The sequence below is a fragment of the Pantherophis guttatus genome, chromosome 1 (genome assembly GCF_059756535.1).
Source record: "Pantherophis guttatus breed Tessera chromosome 1, ASM5975653v1, whole genome shotgun sequence".
Classification (NCBI taxonomy): Eukaryota; Metazoa; Chordata; class Lepidosauria; order Squamata; family Colubridae; genus Pantherophis; species Pantherophis guttatus.
Genome location: NC_142063.1, coordinates 112,849,824 through 112,871,514, shown reverse-complemented (window position 1 = coordinate 112,871,514; position 21,691 = coordinate 112,849,824). Strand labels below are relative to the sequence as shown.

General features: G+C 40.8%; 2 protein-coding genes across 4 annotated transcripts; one reads left to right on the top strand and one right to left on the bottom strand.

The window, feature by feature from the left end:
* Nucleotides 1-1,566: 1,566 nt before the first annotated feature.
* Nucleotides 1,567-7,017, top strand: TMEM216 (transmembrane protein 216). Of its 2 annotated transcripts, none has more exons than XM_034420209.3 (5): nt 1,567-1,815; nt 2,808-2,909; nt 3,337-3,429; nt 5,106-5,307; nt 6,414-7,017. In XM_034420209.3, the coding sequence occupies exons 1-5, from the start codon at nt 1,803-1,805 to the stop codon at nt 6,427-6,429; spliced, it is 426 nt and encodes a 141-aa protein (XP_034276100.1). In that variant the 5' UTR covers nt 1,567-1,802; the 3' UTR covers nt 6,430-7,017. The 2 variants fall into 2 exon arrangements, with proteins under 2 accessions (XP_034276100.1, XP_034276099.2); XM_034420208.3 differs by lacking the exon at nt 1,567-1,815 and adding an exon at nt 1,949-2,303.
* An 898-nt stretch (nt 7,018-7,915) lies between these two features.
* LOC117667042 (fascin-like) lies at nt 7,916-21,152 on the bottom strand. Of its 2 annotated transcripts, XM_034420204.2 has the most exons (8): nt 20,670-21,115; nt 19,731-19,980; nt 15,868-15,924; nt 13,998-14,279; nt 12,846-12,964; nt 10,000-10,153; nt 9,069-9,242; nt 7,916-8,154 (listed from the first exon to the last, which is right to left on the bottom strand). In XM_034420204.2, the coding sequence occupies exons 1-8, from the start codon at nt 20,973-20,975 to the stop codon at nt 7,955-7,957; spliced, it is 1,542 nt and encodes a 513-aa protein (XP_034276095.1). In that variant the 5' UTR covers nt 20,976-21,115; the 3' UTR covers nt 7,916-7,954. The 2 variants fall into 2 exon arrangements, with proteins under 2 accessions (XP_034276095.1, XP_034276096.1); XM_034420205.2 differs by lacking the exon at nt 15,868-15,924 and having other exon boundaries at nt 20,670-21,152.
* Nucleotides 21,153-21,691: the final 539 nt, after the last annotated feature.

Below are 21,691 nucleotides of genomic sequence, written 5' to 3'. Positions count from 1 at the left end.
CAGAACAAATCTTAATCCTCTGTGTGACATTCTTTCAAGGGTTTGAAGGGCACTACTCTATTTGTTGGATCCTTGCTGCTCTCTGAGCTCAGCGGTTTCATTACCAAACTAGGTAATATCATCAGTGCTAAGTATGACACCTGAACTACAAATAGAGTTAGTCCTCGACTTAAATCATTTGTTTAGTGACCGTTCAATATTACAAAGGCACTGAAAAAAATGACTTATGACCATTTTTCACACTTATGACCATTACAGCAGCTCCATGGTCACATGTAAAATGGAGTAAAACTCACTTAACACCTGTCTCAGCAACCGAAATTTTGGGCTCAATTGTGGGAATTCTCTTCTATCGGTATTACAGGTAATCCTCAGTTTACAACAGTTCATTTAGTGACCAAAGTTACAAAGGCACTGAAAAAAGTGACATGAGCATTTTTCACAATTACAACCTTTGCAGCATCCCCATGATCATGTGACCAAAATTCAGATGCTTGGCAACTGGTCCATATTTACGACCGTTGCAGAGTCCCAGGGTCATGTGATCACTTTTTGCCACCTTCTGACAAGCAAAGTCGATGGAGAAGCCAGATTCACTTAACAACCAGGTTGCTAACTTATCAACTGCAGTGATTCACTTAACAGCGGCAGGAAAAGTTGTAAAATGGGGCAAAACTTGAAAAAAAAGAGCCTTGATAGTAAGTGCACCCTGTTATTAACACAGCTGCCTGCAATTTCTGCTGGTTCGAATCTCTCCAAGGCTCAAGGTTGACTCAGCCTTCCATCCTTTCTAAGGTAGGTGAAATGAGGACCCAGTTTGTGGGGGCAATAAGCTGACTTTGTATAAAATATACAAAAGAATGAAGGCTATTGCTTAACGCATTGTAAGCCGCCCTGAGTCTCCGGAGAAGGGCAGTATATAAATCAAATTAAAAAAAAAAAAACTCACTTAACAACATAAATTTTGGGCTCAATTGCGGTCATAAATTGAGGACTACATGTGTTCTCCTGCCCTTCAGCCTTCTTCAGGTCAAACACACGAGCACTCGGCCTCTGCATTGCCTTGCTCCAGGACCAACCCGAGGGTGGGTAAGACTCCTTTGCAGCTCCAGTTATTCAGTGTAGCTCTGGGCATGGTCTAGTCTAGTGAAGAGAAGGCTCAGGGGAGAGGTGATCGTAGTGTTCCAATATTTGAGGGGCTGCCACAGAGAGGAGGGGGTCAAGCTATTTTCCAAGGCACCTGAAGGCCAGACAAGGAATAATGAATGGATGGAAACTGATCAAGGAGAGATTCAACCTGGAAATAAGGAGAAATTTTCTGACAGTGAGAACAATCAACCAGTAGAACAGAAGTTGCCTTCGGAAGTCGTGGGAGCTTCATCACTGGAAGTTTTCAAGAAGAGACTGGACTGTCATCTGTCAGAAATGGTGTAGGGTCTCCTGCTTGGGCGAGGGGGGTATTGGACTAGAATCAGGGGTCTCCAATCTTGGCCACTTGAAGCCTGGAGGACTTCAACTCCCAGAATTCCCCAGCCAGCTTTGCTTTGCTGGCTGGGGAATTCTGGGAGTTGAAGTCCTCCAGGCTTCAAGTGGCCAAGGTTGGAGACCCCTGGACTAGATGACCTACAAGGTCCCTTCCAACTCTTGTTATTCTGTAACTGACGGCGCAAGCTTCCCAGACTGAGCTTGCGTCGGGCGCTGGGAATCATCTGCCCCTTTGACTTCCGTTTCGTGAGCTCGATCGGAAGTGGGACTCTTTTTTTTTTTTTTTTGATGCGTAGCGGTGTCCATGGAGACGGAAGATGGCACCTCGGCGTAAGTGGAGAGCCTGGCGGGTAGACAGGGTGCCGGTAGGAACCGCGAGGTCATGTGACGAACGAAGCGCGGGAGGTGGAAAGTGGGGAGTGGGGGGGGGGGCGCGCGATGCGGTGTCTCGCGCTTCCAGGTTCCAAGTTCGAAGGCTCCGGCCTCGAGCAGGCAGCGATGCAGGGAATGGGGGTGGGGGGGGGGAAATCTGGCCCCGGGGCTCCAGACGCTGCCGTGGCAGGAGATCCTGCATAGCGAAGGGAAAAGGAAAAGGAAAAGGAAGGGGAGCCTGCCGTAAAAGAGCCAGCCAATCCGGCATGCCCCGAAAGCAAGCGGGGTGCACATCTCCTGTTGGGAGCATAACTTTGAAATGTCCCGTTTAATCCCATATTTCAAGGGAAATATGGGATTTTCTCCTTTTTTTTAAATCATCTTTCGGATGTCCCAATCGGGTGTCGGAAGGCTGGCTTCCGATACCCTGCAATTCGCAGCGGAATGTAGGTTTTAATCCGCGTTTCGGTTTGCACCTCTTGAGTATCGTGCCTGTTAAAAGAATATCGAAGTATTTGCACGTGGATCCGCTCTTGAGTCAAAATTTGCAAAGAAGAAGGAGGATGCCTGCCTGGCAATAAGGCAGAAGAGAAAATATTGGGGTGTGGTTATAGTAATTAGTCCTAGTGCTTTGGAATCCCAGATCTGAAAGGCAGCGATCAAGTTGCACAAGCAGAAGAGCAAGACAAAACATTTTGTGCCTTTTTCTAGCCGCATAGTACAGCACCCTTCCTCTAGTAATTGGTGTCACTCTACATATAGATATTTCAGGAGATAATCTTTAGGAATATCAATTTTAAATTTATAACAGAATAGGGATTATTATCGTTAGGTTTGCAGTATGTGAAACTATTCTTTTCAATGTATCATTGAGTAAATTAAATCCATTGCTTTTTGGGGAAAAAAATGAAAAATCACAGACATATTACTGTTTTGGTTGCACCTCTTAGATCGTCAACTTTCCTCTACACCTCTGGAAATTCTGCTGTTCCTCAATGGCTGGTATTATGCCACATACTTTTTGCTGGAGATTTTCATATTTGTCTATAAAGGTGAGTACAGGAAGTTAGTGGAGGGCATACTTTGCATAAACTCCTTTGTTCTTTTTTAGGTATCTGTGACTTACCTGAAGAAAGCTGAACATAGAAAAGAGTCTTTTTATTTCCTCATTAATTCTGTAACTTAACCTGTGATTGTATAGAGTTCAGGGTTTTTGTACAACCATTCTTTATAGTAGAATTATTGAAACCAAACAAAGAAAGATTACATAGATTTCAGACATCCTTTCCAGAAGCCATCAGAGCTTCTCACCTGGTTCCACTTCCTGCTTTGGGGTAATGCTTCCTGCTGCCGTCTTCCTGAAGGTACCTTACCTGGAAGTGTCCGTCCCCCCTCCGATCTTAATGCACCTATACACAATAGTGGAAAGGGCATCTTGCTTTCCCTTCAATTCATATGGCCATTTGTGTATCTTTATAGGTCTCTTACTGCCTTATCCATCTGCTAATCTGGCTTTGGACCTGATTATGCTTTTTCTCTATCTTGGAATTGAAGTCACAAGGATATTTTTTGGTAAGCATTAAAGGATACACAATGATACTTAAATGAATAGTACATGCATTTCAATAGTGGGTTTCAATTTCGGTCGCTACCGGTTCACTCGCGGGTGCGCTTGCGCTCACATGCATGCGCAGAGCCGTCTGGATGGGTGGGCGGACCTTCCTGCCACCACTGCTACCGGTTTGCCCGATCCGGAGTGAACCGGTAGCAACCCATCACTGATTCATTTGTCAATTAAATATGAGCTTCTTTGATGGCAACTTACTAAATGGTCTCCCCTCCACATCTTCAGGCTGTTCACCAAACTGTCAATAAATAAATCCTAGCTCCCTAAGAACAACACATTTACGAGATTTTGACAAAATGATCCTAAGCAGACATAAATATATAGATGCTGACAGCATTCTGTATATTGTGCCCAGGCTTTGTTAATGTTCCTACTCAACTGCGGTAGTGTACTGTAGATGCGGATAGCAGTGAACATCCCTTTGTGTAGTTTGGGTTACAATTATTTGGGAGTAATTAGGAACCATGGTACAATTTGATATATGGGGATAGAACTATAAAGTTGGATCAGTCAGGCTGGCCCTCTTGATCTGTGACCATATGAAACCAGATTCTGAGAATTTGTAAAGTTCAGAACCCATTCTTTCATTTCAGGAGGAGATTATTTCTAATAAGTCATTTTCATGTCATGAAAGTGTATTGGGAGTAGGATATGCAGAACATAGTGCTGTATATGCTTGTTCTGTCCCCCTTCCCCACACAGGCAAACACACAACCAGGCACGCCTGCCAAGATTTTATTAAGCAATCAGATTAGAAACTCTTGCAGATAAAAGTTTTGAAATGCCTGCCAAGTCAGTTTTCACTCACAATAAGCAAGAGAGAGTTTATCCTCAGTCCGGTTCAGTAGCAAAAAGTAATCCACTAAGCAAAAGTTAGCCAAGGTCCAATCCAAAATATTCAGAAGCCAGATTTCAGGTAACGCGGTGTGACTCTCAGGTTTTTAACTTTGACCGTCACAAAGCCTGAAGAGCAATCACACCCACTTTTCTTCCTTGTGGGGTGTGGCTCAGTGACTCAACTCAATCTCTGGCCCTCCCACGCCTCTTTCGTTGCTGCGCACAATTCTCCCTCTGACGCTGCCTGGGATCAAGCCAGGATTCATCATCCTCACTCCCTATCTGTTGTTGTTCCAATATGCTTTCCTCCTGGCATATCCCAGGCTGTTCCTCTTGGCCTTCGGATGGAACCTGAGGCATTGCCAGAGAGGAGGGTCCTGGAGAGAGAGGCCTTATCAGTTCCTCCCCATCACCTTCTGAGTCCTCTTCCTTTGTTAGGACAGGCTCGGGAGTCAGGGTCACAACAATGCTAAACTTCAACACTTGTGTGCCACTCCCCACACTTTCCTCTGTTGAGTGAAATCTGGGAGTCCTGTTTATGTTCAAATGAATATAGGTTGCAGTATCTGAGGCATCATTGACTCAAATAAAACCAGGGGCAGAAAAAATTGTGAGGAGAGATTTAAATTCAAGTTAGCATGCATTGAACTGCCTTTTGGACCTGTAGCTCAATTCTTTCTCTGGTTTGTTCTCTCAAATGAACATCTGAAAAGGTTTACTGGATTGTTTCCGACTTCTGCTGAATGGTCCATGTTTTTTGTGTCCCATATGTTATATCTGACAGGCTCCAAAGGTAACCTTTGCCAGCGGAAAGTGCCACTTGCTGTCAGCCTGGCACTAACCTTTCCAGCAGCAGTGATGGCAGCCTATTACCTACTTCTGCAGACCTATGCCTTGCGTTTGGAAGCCATTCTGAATGCCATTCTGCTTTTCTTCTATGCAATTGAGCTATTACTGGGTATTTTAACGTTAGCCTCCTTTTCCAGGTAATCTTCTTGTAAATCTGGGATTTATTGGGAGAGCCACTTGGTCTAGTGGTTAAGGCACTGGAATAGAAAGCAAGAGACTTTGAATTCAAGTCCTGCCCAGGCCATGGAAGCCAGTTGAGAAACCCTGGGCCAGGCGCTTTCTCTCTCAGCCCAACCATCTCGCAGGATTGTTGTGGGGAAAATAGGAGGAAAACGTGTTGGATAGGTTCACTGCCTTGAGGCATTCGTAAAAATAATAAAGGCAAGGTATAAATAAATAATAAAAGATTAATCATTTTAATTCTTGAAATCAAAGTTTTGGTTGTAGGTTGCCTTTACATTTTAAAGGCAATGATTGGTTTCCCTCCTCACTGAAGAAAATGTAATACTTCCTTATTTAGAATCCAATAAAAATAGTCTCTTTAGATAATTTGGGGGAGAGAAATAAAAGAGCGCAATTATGAAGGAGCAAGGCTACTGGGTATATTGAAATAAGGATAAATGGTTGAGAATAATGAGTGATCAATTCCAGTGGGCAGAATTGACAAGAACAAATGATCAAATAAAGTCCAAGTAAAACCAAATATAAGGGTTACAACCAGAGGTAGGTTTCAGCAGGTTCTGACCAGTTCTGGAGAACCGGTGGTAGAATTTTGAGTAGTTCGGAGAACCGGTAGTAAAAATTCTGACTGGCCCCACCCCCATTTATTCTCTGCCTCCCAAGTCCCAGCTGATCAGGAGGAAATGGGGATTTTGCAGTATCCTTCCCCTGCCATGCCCACCAAGCCACGCCCACCAAGCCATGCCACGCCCACCAAGCCACACCCACAGAACCAGTAGTAAAAAAAATTGAAACCACCACTGGTTACAACCATCTTAGCAGTATATCAAACTTCATCATAACATGTTGAGTCATATCGGAAATGAAGTCTTAGAACTGTTGAGGATTTCTGCACAATGGCAATTGTATTTCACTGTTTTCTTCAGAGCAGTAGCTGCAAACATTTTTGTCAACACAAGAACTAGATTTGGTTCTCATCTATCCAAGGGTAAGGTAAGAAGTGTTTGGTCATGATTAATTTCCTTATGTTACCTCCTTTTGTTTTATTTATTTATCCTTTCAGTTTGGATTCATATTGAGAATCTCTGTGGATTGCACTATGTGAAACACTTTGTGATTAAGGGAAGTTGCATGAAACCATTTCCAAGCCTAGCCCAGGATGAAGTTGACAAGCTGATTTCTTGGGCAAGATGAAAGAAGATATAGTTCCAGTATTTGCTTCAGGCATGTTGAGGTACTGTCCTGAGAGTAGAGTTTCCAATCCTAGACTGGATGGTCTAAGGACATCCTCATCATCATCCTTGTATCCCATCCTAGAGCATAATAATTGACCCACTTGGACTTGGTGGTATTCAAGACTGATTTTTGCAGGTCTCAAGACTGTGGATCGGTGAACTTCAGCCAGTGCATAGATTTTGCCTGCAAATGCTGTTCTCTTCAGATTCTTCAAATGGAAACATTCTAACACTGACTCAAGTCTTTACCATGTGTACAATGACTCTTGTTAGGATGCCTTTGTCAATTCTATTTGTTACAGCCGATGTCCTGCTCTTAAGAGGGATGTCCATTCCCTAGAAATCAGTATTGTTATTGTGATGTATTGGTAATTTGTGATTGATACTTGATTTTTTTCTACAATACCCTTGACATAAATACTTATTTTTCAACTATTGTAATTATGTGATGGTTCTAAGTGATAGAGATATGCTCAGCTATCTCCTATCTTCCATCTACAACCAATGAAAGATGTACACACACAAACACATGTGCTATGGTGGCTGAGACTTTCAGTCATGTGTTTTCAGTTCAAGGAAAATTTTGATTTAACCAGATTTATATGAAGGGGTCCTGAATTGGACCAGCCCCAACAATTTAATTTTGTACCTTTCACACATGACTGGGCAATTTTTTTGTTGTAGGTGTTGATGTCCTACTTCCCTTATTTTGCATTGAGGATGGGAGGAAACAGAGTTATTGTAATAGAGGTAATCTTTGATTTTTGACCACAATTGACCCAAAATATCCATTGCTAAGCGAGACAGTTGTTAAGTGAATTTTGCCCCATTTTACAACCTTAATAGTTGTTAAGTGAATCGCTGCAGTTGTTAAATTAATAAGCTGGTTGTTAAGTGAATCTGTCTCCCCCATTTACTTTGCTTGTCAAAGTCATAAAAGGGATCACATGACCCAGAGTCACTGCAGCTGTCATAAATATGAGTCAGTTGTCAAGCATCTGAATCTTGATCATGTGACCATGGGGTTGTTGCAACGGTCGTAAGTCTGAAAAATGGTCATAAACTGCTTTTTTTCAATGCTATTGTAACTTTGAACAGTCACTAAGTGAAAGATGTAAGTCAAGGACTACCTGTACCATTTCAGACAAATAGCTGTCCAAGGTACTTTGAGTATAGTTTGGTAATAACATTAACTGTTATTGTTGAAGTGCATCTTCAAATTTGTTTTAATTGACTGATTGATTGATCATGTGCCATTAAGTCATTTTCAACCCCTAATGACTACATAGATTTTCTCCATGACAATGTATACTTAGTAGGAGGCATTAAATGAGACACACAACAGAAGTTTAATGGAGGTTACAACCTCTCAATAATGGAACAGAGTTGCATTTGATGCATCAGTAGACCCAGTCCATACTCGGCCTCCTTGATCAGCCACAAGATATTTGTTGTTGGAAGCCTTGATTATAAGACAGCTGGAGGATACAAACTGGAGGCTGAAATTGCTAGGACGGTCACTGGTTACCAGGATTTGCCCATCTTTATCCAAGGCCCAATATCTGCCACCTAGCAGAGTTAGTGGAAGGAAGGTATAAAATGAGGAAAGACAGAGGCAAGACAAATCAAACTGTTCTGTTTTCTTAATTTTTAAGGGTATTCTGATGATTAAAGGAATCGGAGGTTGGAGTCATGTTTCTTGTAGGCACCAAATTTAATCTAAAGATGAGTGGGCAACCTTTTCGGGCCTTATCTCTGGCTAGATTGGGAACTACACTCCCCCCCCCCTTAGCAAGACTTTGCTCTTTATCAGAATTCTTGCTAAGGAACATGACTTCCTACGTGCCACTTTTAATAATCTTACGCAAGGTCGCTGGAAAAAAGTTTGGGAAGCACCAGTTCTGAGAACCGAAAAAGCTTCTTGGATGAGAAGTAAAACATTTTCAAGAAAAAAAAATCAAGAAGGTCCAGTTGCCTTTTGAAAACGCACCTTTGGGACAACCATGAGCTGGATGATTGAGAATTTCCATAGATACTAAGTTTCATCTTTCTGCATTCCCAGCAGTCCTAAAGATTTAACAGGAAGAACATCTAATGCCTAATGCTAAAATTGTGGCTGAAAAATGGGCAGAACCTTAAGAGTCTTCACTGGTATAATTCGAGGACTGTATAATTGGAAAATATGAACAATACTCAGCCAATATTTAAGAAAAACAAGTGGCCCAGAAAATATCTTACTTGGGGGTGGGGGAAGCAAGCATAGTGGCAAGATCATTTCCTTCCTTCAAGTTAGGGTAAAGTAAGTGGGGATATGTTATGGCCCTGATTCCATTTAACTCTATGGAGCTTCCTTCCATAACCTGGCCAGGCTAGAGGGGTGTATGTGCATGAAATAGTAGTACTGTATGTCAGATTTCCCTCATAATGCAGATAATCTGGGGCTCTCTGTTGCAAACGAGCTTAATCAGCTACAGTATACTAACCGATTTGGAAATTATAGTAGCCTTCATCACTGAGTGACAGGCTGCTGAGCACATAGTCAGCGCAGTTCCCTTCCAACCGCTTCATGTCAGAAGTCAGTCCAACATAACCAGCGTCACTGTGCAGGATCAGTAGAGGCCGGTTCACCAGAACTAGCAGAAAATCTTCGCTTTTACCTGTAAGTGAAATATAATCCTCTTGATGTTGTTCATCTTAGTCTGCAACCACCTGCTGCCTTTTATCCACCAGATAAAAATACCCAAAGTACTAGAATGAGTATCCTAGGAAAGCTGACTGTTGGGACTATGTGGTTTGATAGTTCCTTTTCCTGGTCTTCCTAACACAAATCATAATATTGACGCTGGCCCTAGAAAGTCTTTAAACATTGGGTGTCCAGGCACTTGTCCTCAGAACTGTCATCATAATTATTTTTATACATCTAGTGCACTTACTCTATTAAATTAATTGTCGAACAATAACTTGAAAGGTGTTTCTGCTAGAAGTATCTAAACATAGTTTGGGGGGGGGGAGGGAATGTCATACCCCAAGGCTAGCAGACATCTTGTAACCTGCTCCAAAAACAAAGAAGGAACCAGTTAGAGACCCATGTCCTACTGTTCCACAAAGGCCACGCCATAAAAAAAGCACAGGGCTTGGTTTCCTGTGCTACTTTTAAATCTAAGATCAACCTAGGATTGTGATCCATGAACTTGGTTCACTTAATGGATTTAAGAGAGGGAAAGGCATGTTGCTGCTTCTTATTGACAATAGCAATCAGCAGTTTTCTAAGAAGAGCTCTCATTTTATAAGCTCAGCCCTAACATTAATTTTCAGGTGGCCATCTGTGGTTCCTTTTCCACAATTTGCCCATATTTTAATATTGCCCACGCTGAAGCCATGTAATTACAATGAAAGCTACTGACCAACTTATACCTGCAGCTTTGGGGACTGCAAGGAGCTGTCCGTTGGGCCGCATAGACACATACTTGTCTGCCATGTGAAGCAGCACCTTCTGATCCTGATACTGGAGTTCAAACCAAACATTTTTGTCCTGTTTGGTGCTGCTAATGATACAGTCGTTGGGTCCCTGCAGGAGAAAGAGCGGTTTTACTGGAAAAGAAATTCTGCCTTACCCAACCTAGAAAAAACATTCCCAACCCTGAGGTTGAAACTTAACTTTCAGTCCTGGCTGTTTGGCCCTGCATTAAAAATGCTGATTTTACATGTCAGTCTGTCTATATATGGCATGACCCAGCCCCAAATTCAGCTACTGTAAGAGGATTGATGATAATGGCTGTGTTTGCATCACATTAACCTGCAGTGCATTTGATTTACCTACTGTGTTGCCAAATCTAAAACTTCAATCTATTTGAGTGTGACCTTAGTCATGGTTTCCATGATTTCATTGCTATTAGGACATGATCTTGTATAGCTTGACTCAGAGTGTTGTATGAAATACACACAATCACTGGATTTATACCGTGTGCTAATCTATTATATGGTTTGACAGGTTTTTGTTTAACATGTTGCATGAACGCAGAAATTATGGTCTATGTTAGTGTGTTGCATGATCCGGCCTTTGTACTATTGTGCAAACACACACATACTGGTATACACTCTGTGATTACTATCTACAGTATGTATTAGAACTCTCAATCTATAGGGCAGGGTTCCCCAACTCGGGTCCGTGGTCTGGCACTGGTCCGCAGTATGCCAGAAACACGTCCGGGCAAACGAAGCCCCATTTGTGGGCTGTAGGCAACACTTGAATCCACATCCCCTCTGGTCCACAGAAAAACCTCTCTCCATGGAACCAGTCTCTGGTGTCCAGAAAGTTGACATAGGGCATTACTTCCTAATTTAGTTTCAGTTCTGGATGGAAAGACATTTTTGAGAGAAACCTCAAACTCCCGGTCCTAGGAAAACCTCAATCTGTCAGAGTGACAGGTTTTGGAATAAGTAATTAGTACCCACAATATGATACTAGCAGCCACATTGCTTTCAGAATGTACTGTAAAGAAGTCAATCTAAAGTGCAATCTTAATGGAATTTGTTTACACTCTTCTAAAATTAGGTAATAAAAATTAATTTGATTCTCTGTTCAAACATTAAAATAATTTATTTATATTCCACCAGAAATAATAGAGGAGGAAAAAAGAATTTCCAAATCAGAAAAGGGGTTGGGTGTGGCAGCAAAATCAGTAGATCCTTTTGGGAACTTCCTAGATTATTGGGATTAGAGAACCATTAAAGGACATTTATGCCTGTTATGGTGTGCCACATATATGCAAGATTCTGCTCTTATCTCATAATTTCTTGAGGTGGTGGAAATCTAGGAAGTTTTCAATTTTGGGTTTTCATACAGTAGCAATTTTATGATTATTTTCATGAAACTCAGACAAAAATAGCTTAGTCTCCCTATTGACATTTAAATGGAATTCTAAGCTCTGGGATACACAACTGTGTTACTTAATTGAAGTTATAATTGAGCATTAATATGGAGAATTTGAATAGTATAATCTGATGAGCCAATAGTGTGAGTACAGGTAGTCCTTGGCTTATGATTACAATCGGGACTGGAATGTCTGTTGCTAAGTGATGGGGTGGTAAAGCACAACGTAAGGTGACACTTAGCGAAAGCAATCCTGACAGTTCGGTTCCACTTGCCATTTTACTTCCAGATGTGGAGGTCATTAAGCTGGAAGCAGAAGGACTCCCAATAAGGAGTTCATGGGGTCTGCAAGGCGGTGGGCGAGGACCTGGGAGGCCTAGTGCAGGCTATGCATAAATTGAGGGGGTCCTGCAGTATAGCATAAGCACAGGAGGGCAGAGAAAGAATACATTGCAGCTCAAGGATTTCTTGGTATCCTGCAGGCCTGGGGCTGCAAGAAGCTCCTGTGTTGCAGCGCAACATGAAGCTGTGACCAGTCCTAGAAGCCATGGCTGCCCCAGCCAGCTCAGCAGCACAGCACAAAGCTACCGCACCCTGGGAAGTGCAAAACACCAAGGAAGCCCCAGCTTTTTCCTAGCCCAGCCATCTTCACTGCATGGACTCTGCTGCCTTGCACTCCACCACCCCTGTTGACTTCATCCCACTGCTGAGGAGACATGGTCACGCTGGCCCTTTGTGATGCAGCTGTTGCCCACACTGGACCTTCTGCCCAAGGCTGCTGGCACTATTTCCCAAAAGCACATGGCCTTGTCCAAATTACATGCAGCCTTCTTATGAGGCTTTGGAAGGCTTCCAAGCCTTGTGAGAAGGCCAGTCACAATCTGGACAAGGCCGCATACAGTCTCTGGAAGGCCTGATGCAGCCAGCAGCTGCCTGCCAGATAGGGCATGCTTGATTAGCAATGGGAGCAAGAAGACGGTGAAGGTCAGCTAGAGCTGCAGGCGCCGTGGAGCACAGAAGGCCAAATTGCATAGATTGCAGGGAGATGATCAGGTGGGGGAGCTGAAGTGCTCTTGCGGTCAAAACACAGCCCAGGCTGCCAAATGCACAGTTTTTGATCATGTGACCACAGGAGAGCTGCATTGGCCATAACTTCAGGGACCAGTCATTAAGTCCATTTTTTCAGCATTGTTGGAACTCTGAACAGTTGGTGAACGAATGGTTGTAAGTCAAGAATGATCTGTAAAGCAAGGAAGGAAAGACAAACTACTGACAATGTCTACATTTCATTCCAAAAGGGGAAATGTCATGGCACACTTAGGAACAGATTGAAGTAGCTGATCTTTCCCTGTCTATCCCCATTCTTGCATTATGCAGATGGACTCACCAAGGACATGTATGTGCCACTATGGCCACGGAAGCAGACCTTCTTTGTAGCGTCATCATACATCAGTTGGAAGATCTCTGTGTTACTTACTGCCATTGCAGTGGCATAGAGGTCAGCACCTGCAGAACAGTAAAGCAAGTTGAGACTCATTATGGTTTCAGCCCAATAAATTAAGGCTATTGTCCATTGTTGTCAAAAGTCAAGCTAAAACAGTGCTCAACTGTATTGCAAAAGGATAGTAACGAGAACAGGGAAAGAGTATGTAATACTTCCAAAATCCTGTCCTTTTTAGGAAAACCCTAACAATCTGATCTTCATGACCTTCTCTTGGAACCTCTGTTGCTTAAGTTAAGCAAAATTTTAGATGTATCCTTGGATTGATCAAGACATTTTCCTATATATACATTTCTCAGCATGGAACCAGAATGGTGCAATCATAGTACAACTCTCCATGGGCAGCAGAGAGAGGGCATGGATAGGGGAGATTTCTGTCTGCTGCTTTCTCAAACTAATCTACAGTACTCATTAGGGTTAGATCAAATCTGCCTTAAGTCCCTTTTATTTCAGTGGATCACTGAATGTCTAAATCCAACCCAATATTGCTATTATGACAGTAGCTAGATGCTTGGGTTATGTATAGTCAAATCAATTTTTACAGAAACTTAGAACTGTAGAGTTATAAGGAGCCACAAACATCATCTAATCCAGTTTTTTTCAAACTTGGCAATTTTAAGATGTGTGAACTGGGGAATTCTGGGAATTGAAGTCCACACATCTTAATGACACAGTGTTTGAAGAACACTGATCTAATCCAGGCCTTTGCAATGTGCAGGAAAATCTGTTAAAGCATGAGATGTCCCTTTTGTTTTTCATCTTTTCTCTAGCTTTTAAAACTGCCTGGTGACCTAATAACAATACATACTCAACCAATCTTTTCTCTCTTATTTTGGGTCTCCCACCCCCACCCCCAATCGCTTTTGTAAGATCTCCGCATTTTTGCAGATTTAGGACTGTATTTGTTCCCAGGGCAAGTCATTCCACTCACCAGACTAGGCAAAATAATAAGTTACTCTTAGAGGCTATGATTAGAGGTTCAATTGCCATGATTGCCACTCATATCTAGACAGATAATGTTGCTTTCGCTCAACTCACCAGGCTTGCAACAGACGAACTTGTTGGTAGAAGAAGAACGCAGTGAAACCTGGGCAGGGCTTGTTTCCACGCTGAAAAGTTCATCCCGTCCAGGTCTGTCCATCTTTAGGGTTTTCATGTTACCCTCTCGCCCAGTCAAATACTTTCCCTCATCATCCCGGAAGGCAACCAAGCCACCATGGACTTCCAAGGAGTACATGGTTTGTGCAGTAACGTCAGATACCAGTGAACCATTGGAAGCTAAGAGTTTACCTGCCCCATTTCTCAATCCATACTTCTTCACTGGAGATAGAGCAGGAGAAGGGAACAAAAAGAGTTTGACAGGGCTTAGTATTCAATCCTGGAAAATAATCTCAAAATGAATGTCTGCAAAGCAGCGCTGCAACTATTCATTTCATTCTAGAATGACAGCAGAGGTTTTCAACATCTCTGTTCTCATCACCTTCGAATTAGCCCAGTTTCCCAAATCTATAATCTACTATTGCATTCTTATTTTTTTTTCTTTTTAAAATCAGATTTAAAGTCCAAAGTGAACTGTTCTAAGTGAGCTTCTATTCAGGACAAGAGAAGGATTTTTAAACTACTTATACTGGGATTGTGTTCTGTGCAGTACTAAGTAGTTCTCTCTTGGATTGGTTTGCTTCCTAGTTCAATAGCTGAAATTGCCTAGATCTTTTTAAAAGTATAAAACCTGTTCATCTACTTTCTGTTTTCCTTCTACCAAAGAATCTGTGCATCTCATGAGGATTGGAAAGAGTTTTCATTTTAGCAGTTCGAACTCATATTCACCTATTTGTAGAGATACGTTTCTAGAGATGTTTCAAAAACTCTGATTCCAATATACAATATCTCATCCCAACATTATTCTGATGTTATCTAGAGAGCTCCGAATTTTTTCCACCTTGGTTTCCAACTTAGAAATGGATGGTCCTGAATCTAATGCAGAACAGAGATCGGAATACATCTAGCTATAATGAGTCATTTCGCGGTTGGAACATTTCAACCTTGAAATATTTTACATGCCTTTGTTTTTCTCTTCCCAACACTAGAAAGAGCTTTGGCATACCCAAAATAGCCTCTTAAATAATCTACATGCTTGGAGTCTTGGGACCAGTCAATCTAAGAATGGAAACTTGTATAAACATGATATTAAATAACATCTTTGCACATCCCTCCCATTTTTCTTGCTTTCTAAATATCTTGCCTGATAAAGAATGTTTGGAAATATTATGGCTTGCAACTATAATGTACATTCTTCAGTTAGTCTAAGAAAGATGCTGTCTCCTTGGTTTTGGTTTTGTTTTGTGGACAATGTGGCTTGTTTTATTTTTTTTAATATATGTGTTTAGTAAAACTATATTTTTGAAAGAAATTTTTGTTTTAATGCATGGATTTTAGCTTTGCCCCCAGTTTAGGTGTTAAAATTGCATCTGTTTTCTTATCAATCTTATTTTCTTTCCAGTACTGTATTGAGGTTTTTTATGCATAGATTCTTAATATAGCTAAAGACTATGGCCCCCAACTCCAGTAAAATCAGATGCATCAAGGCACATAGTCTGAGTTAGGAACTGGAAATTAATTTGCACATCACTGTTCATGGCTAGCTTGTCCCCATATGTATTATAAAGTAGGACCAGATGGACTGCATTTGATAGAAAGAAGAATCTGAAGTGAAGGTATTTTTGTGTTGTATTACAAAGATGCCATGGAATCCTCCCTGATGAACATATCCCCCTTTTTGGCTTGTGCAGTGCAGTGCTTGTACTACTGTCTAATTGGAATTATCCAAGTTACCTAACAAATGCTGTTAAGGAAATCAAACTTTGCACTATCCATAGTGACTTCCTGGGTAAGCAGAATTTGAATTCACCTGGTATATATGGGGACAATTGCCTTCTGTCAGCATTGTGTGCCTTGGAATCCAGACCTATTGAGGAGATGCAAATGACTCAAGCTTAACTTTTTCACATATTAAAACAGAGGATTATTTTAGGGGTTTGTCTGGCTATCTTAGTAGCTTTTGGGTAAGTTATTAGCAGATATGGCAACGTTATTCAAGCACGATCATCATTCTATCTCTTACCCTTCTTCATTATGATGCTCCCTTGATATGATTGAAATATAATATAATTTCCCCTCTTAATTTTCTTTTCTCCAAGACAAACATATCCAGATTTCTTCCTAACAGAGCTTAGTCTCTACTTCTAGTTTCTAGTCTAGAAAGGAGGTGAATGAGAGGGAACATAATAGAGCTGCACAGAATGATACATGGTATGGATAAAGTGGGCAAGGAGAAGCTATTTTACCTTTTTGAAAATACCAGTCCAGAAGTCATCCAATGAAATTCAATCTTGGAAGAAGTAAGATCAATAAAACTATTTTTTAATGCAACAGGTAATTAAACTTTTGGAATTTGTTGCCATGAGACGTTATGCTGCCTCGGAGATTGGACCAGTTCATAGAAGTTGTGGGGATCAATTAGCCTTGAAGGCACTGTGGTTGCCTCAGAAGCCCAAATAATGGGAGATTAGTGGGCTTTCCTGTGCAGATGATTGGCCACTTTGAGGTCAGACTGATGGATGGGCCAGGGAGGCTATAGGGCACTGCACACCAGAACAACTAGACACAAGGACAGTTTTTTCCCAAATGCCATCACTCTGCTTAATAACTAATTCCCACAACACTGTCAAATAATTTACTAAGACTATATTACTATTATTCTTCTCTTCCTTACTAGTATCTATCTCTTCTCACTTATTACTATAACCATGTCATCTGTATCTTTCAATGTGTATTGTTTTTATTTGTTTCCTAGTACGACTTGATAGCTTATTAGTAACCTTGACTATCACTAAGTGTTGTATTTTTTTATTCTTGATTAATGTATTTTATTCTTCTTATGTACACTGAGAGCATATACACCAAAGACAAATTTCTTGTGTATCCAATTACACTTGGCCAATAAAGAATTCTTCTAAAAATAGGATCCAGTCTACCAGGTTGCTGCTCGTGCTGATATGTTATTATAAGCCTGGCCATCTGAATACTTCTTAAAATATGGGTCTACAACTGGATATAGTACTTCAAATGAAGTTTGAGGTACAGAATCCAATGGAACTATTACTTTACATGATTTGCAAATAATATTTCTACTGATGCATCCTAAATTATTTTGCCTTTCTGACAGCCATATCAGCAGATAATTACAAGATTCTTTCTCCTATGGAAGATTATCAAAGCAGATATTACCTACTCTATATCTATTCATTTGGTTGTTGTTTTTGAAATTGTAATTTGTTTCTGTTCAATTTCATGCAGATTTAGTCCCTCCCTAGCCTACCAGTATTATTTTTTAATTTTCCTTTTTTAGGCTATTGGTTATCTCACATAGGTTTGTTTCAGTTGCAAATCTGATAAGCACAGCGGCTGGTTATTTGAGGGACATCTATCTCCAATAGCTTCTGTCCACCTACTGAGACTGGGCAGAGTGGGCACATTCCAAGTCCGTTCAATTAAACAACAACACCTACTGGAACCTAGAAAGTGTGTCTTTGTTATTGTGGCACCTGCCCTCTGGAATTGCATCCCCTGGAGATTCATAAGGCTCCTAAGCTGCAGCTGTTCCACTGGCCTTGCTTGTGGAACTTGGCTTTGCTCCCACGGCTGCAGTTACGGTAACTCTTGGTCCTCTCTAGTTTTCTATTGGTGTGTTAAGTTTCCTGTTCCCAATGAACCTGTCTTTTTCATTTCATTCTGTTGTTTCCTACTTTTGACATGTAAGCCACCCAGAGATTTTGAAAGTTGGGCAACCTCTAAATCCAATAAATACATAAATACATAAACAAACAAACAAACACATTTGTTCAACTATTCATTAACAGTGAAGATTGTATGATAAACATTTTATAGATGTATATAAATGAGGGTGAAGGTTCGTTCTCCGAGCTTGTGGGTTGGTTTCTGAACATTTCTTTACCAGGCTAGGTAACATCTTCAGTGGAGTTTAGGGGAATCTCTGCAGAAGATCTTACCTAGCCTGGTAATGAAATGTTCGGAAACCAACCTACAAGCTCAGAGAATGAACCTTCACCCTCATCCTACAGCTAGAGCTACAGATATTTGCCACTATTGCAAATGCATATAAATGTAGTTTTTGAGTCAACTACACACATACTTAAAACAGTTTGTTAATCAGAATATAGGGTATTTTCTCCTCAGTTGCTTTGCTGAAATCAACATATATTATAATCATGGTATTCCCACAATCTGCTAATGAAATACCATATAAAAACTGATAAAATTAATCTGACCACAAGTCCCTCCTGATATGCAATAATAACCGCATTATTTTCAAAATGTTTACAAATTCTACAAAACAAATATTCATTTATAGATTTTTAAAGTAATCTACTCTAGAACTTTCCCAATAATCAATACCAGACTGACTGGTCTGTAGTTTCTTGGATCCTCTTTTCTCTCTGTAGTTCCTTCTGTAGTATACTATGATGCAATCTGTCTGTTTCTGAAGATTTTTTCATTCAGGGTCATTAGTTTAGTTAGTTTAGTTTAGTTTATTTGATTTGTATACCGCCCTACTCCCGAAGGACTCAGGGCGGTGAACGGCCAAACAATAAAATACATAGATACAAAAAATTTAAAAATCAGATAAAATCAAATTAAATCATTTTGGCCCAGACAGATTAAAACACCCCGATAATTTAAAAACAGATTAAAATTTACATATTTAAAAAAGGGAAGAGATTAGGCCATGACTTATTTCTATTAGCATCCAGGTGGTATTTTGCTCCTTAATTCTGTTTTTCAAAATTACCCATTATCTACTTGTAGAGAAATTAAAGGGTTGCTTGATAAAACGGGATAAGATCTTGAAGCACCAGGAAGAAAATATAAAGAATCATAAGGGAAAAGAGTAAGGTGAAGAAATGGCCCTACATTTTAAATAAGTTGATGATTGCTTCTAAGATGTACATGATTATTCCTGTGTACAACAACAGCGCAGCTTTTTAAAGTAAACTTGATTCTGAAAAGTTTTCAAAATTATATTGGTAATATTCTAGACAGGAGAGAAATGTTGGATTGCATGTCATCAACAACCACATCACAGAAGAATGTTAATATGGAAGAAATCTTTAAGTAATGAGCAAACTATTATTTTTCTGTAATTTGTTAGAATGTGGCCTAATACAAAAATGTTGAAAATACGTATTTATTTAACACTCAACTTCATGTCCTCAGTGTTTATTTTTATCAGTTTTTTGGAAACTGTTGGAAAGTTAGTCATGAACTGGCCCCAATTCAGCTCATTTTTTTCCAAATTATACCTATTGTATAATCTTATTTTTGTTTATTCAGGCAACTCTTCAACTCAGCAAATGTATTAAGGATTCTACCTTAATCATGGCTTAATTTAGGTTTATGCATGTAGCCTTTATGTTTGATATTGTAAGATTTATTTCATTTTACACCAAACCCTATTAAGAAGTATTCAGTGTGTTTTATCTCAGAATTCAAAGTTGCATCCTGCTTTTTGCGACAGTTTCAAGCGCTAGGATAGCTGCCTATACTGGAAATGAAGCAAAGTTATTCATAGACCAATCCTATCTATGTATCCCACCAGATAGTGAGCCACCTTAAAGAAGAGATATAAAGAAGACTCTGGACTTCCAAAATTCCTTATGCATAATAATTACATCTAAAATCACTTTCCCCCACCTTTGAAATCATAGTAGATACTGATGACTGATTCCGCCCCCCAAGGCACATCACGATCACAGCGCAATACCTCAGCCTTCTCATCGCAACGTACATAACGCTTCCTGTTGGGGTTATAGATTGCAACATTGGGGTGCACTGCCAGGTGCAGAGTCCACTTTTCTGTTTCACTGGAAGCCTGGGCAAAGCATGTAACATTGTCTTCTGCCCCACCCAGGTAACGCTTGGACTGCTCATTTTGCAGAGACACCTGCCAGGAAAGAAACATTACCAAGTCAACCACATCAGACGAGGGAGGTGATGAATGAAACACTCACACTAAGAATGAAAAGCTAGAAAGGCTCTCCAGCTGGATGTCAGCTAGAATTGACCTCTCTAAATGTCAGTGCAGTATCGCATACCATGGGTTAGGGAATTAAACTTGCCCTTCAGCAACTATACATCCTATGGCACATCCTGATCCAGACCCTTCTACTGTAAAGATCCAGATTCTTTTTCTACCAATACACTATAGTTGACCAGCATATTTTAGATAGTAAGAACAAAATATGTATTTGGTCCACTAGCTGTTTTATTAAGGATTATTGGAGGGAAGTGTACTGTATCAGGATACAGTAGGACATTGAAAGCTACCAACTTAATTTATTTTGGTCTAGGTACAAACTGAGAATCAAGTAGTTTCCAAGCACTGCACACATGTAACTTCTGCCACTTATAGAGACCAATGCGTTGCAACCATAAGATCACCACATATGGGCGAACACCAAATGATTTTTTTTTCACAGCAAACAACTCCAATTTTCTTTTTCTTTCTCCCTATCCTTTCCTTCCCACACTTTTATCTCAATCCAGTCCCACCAAATCCACTCATAACTAGGCTGTAATTCTGTGGCTTGGGATATATAATCAATAGGCGTGTTTGGCCCTGAATGACTGCACCTTGCCATCTGGATACTGATGCAGCAGGAAGAACGTCTGAGGCCCCGGTTTATCCTGGTCACAGGTGACTTTGCCGTTTGGGTCAGCTGCTAAGTAGCGTTTCAGGGCACTGATAAGGTGAACTTTCTGGGCAGCCCCTTCTCCTGGGCCAGCTGCTCCAGCTCCATGTGGGGTCACAAATTGCAGCACCCACACCTGGCGAGGCTTTAGTTGCTTGCCTGTGGCTGCCACCTGGAAACGGAAAGGTTCGGCAGTCAGGTATCTGTTTGCAGCATTGACAAGTCCGAACTCCAGGGAGTACGTCATGGTGGAAAGGCTCAAATGGCACCAATTCTTCAGGCCAGCTAACTGCTTGGCCTACTTGAGACTGTGTCTGATGCACAAGATCATAATGGATGCCTAGCAACTAGGTAAACCCAACCTCTTAGAACTAAGCCCCACCCACTGAAGTCCATTACTCAAGCTACCATGTTCTGAAAGCATGACATCATTCAAGCCTCATCACTTATTACTTGCAGTCGGCACCTTTTATGGCAAACCAGAGGCTTAATGGAACACTGTTTACATACAGTAAGACAAATTTTCTTTTAGACATTTGCTTTGGTTTAAAGCCTTCTTGTAAGGCGTTCTACCCTTTGGCAAAGCTTGTTCTCTGGACAACCAGTTGCCCAATTTGATTAGAAATTACTGACAGGGGTCTGTGAGAAGATAGAATCACTCTTTATACAGAGGTAGTGAAGTGCAAACTTTTATGTGGTATGGCAAAATATGTCTTATGCCCAGTTTATAGTGATCCCCCAATAATGTGAATAAAATATAGGAGTGTAGATACATCCCTCGCTCCAGCATGTTTTCCTATGTCTAAGGTAATTAGGTACAAAAAAAATTCATGACCAAAAACTAAGTCCAGGTAAAAACACCTTCCCCCCTCCCATACTGGAAATTATTACGTTTAACCAGAAGCCAATACTCTCAGGGATTTTGTCAGTCTGAAGTATGATTAGTTAAATATAATGATGAGA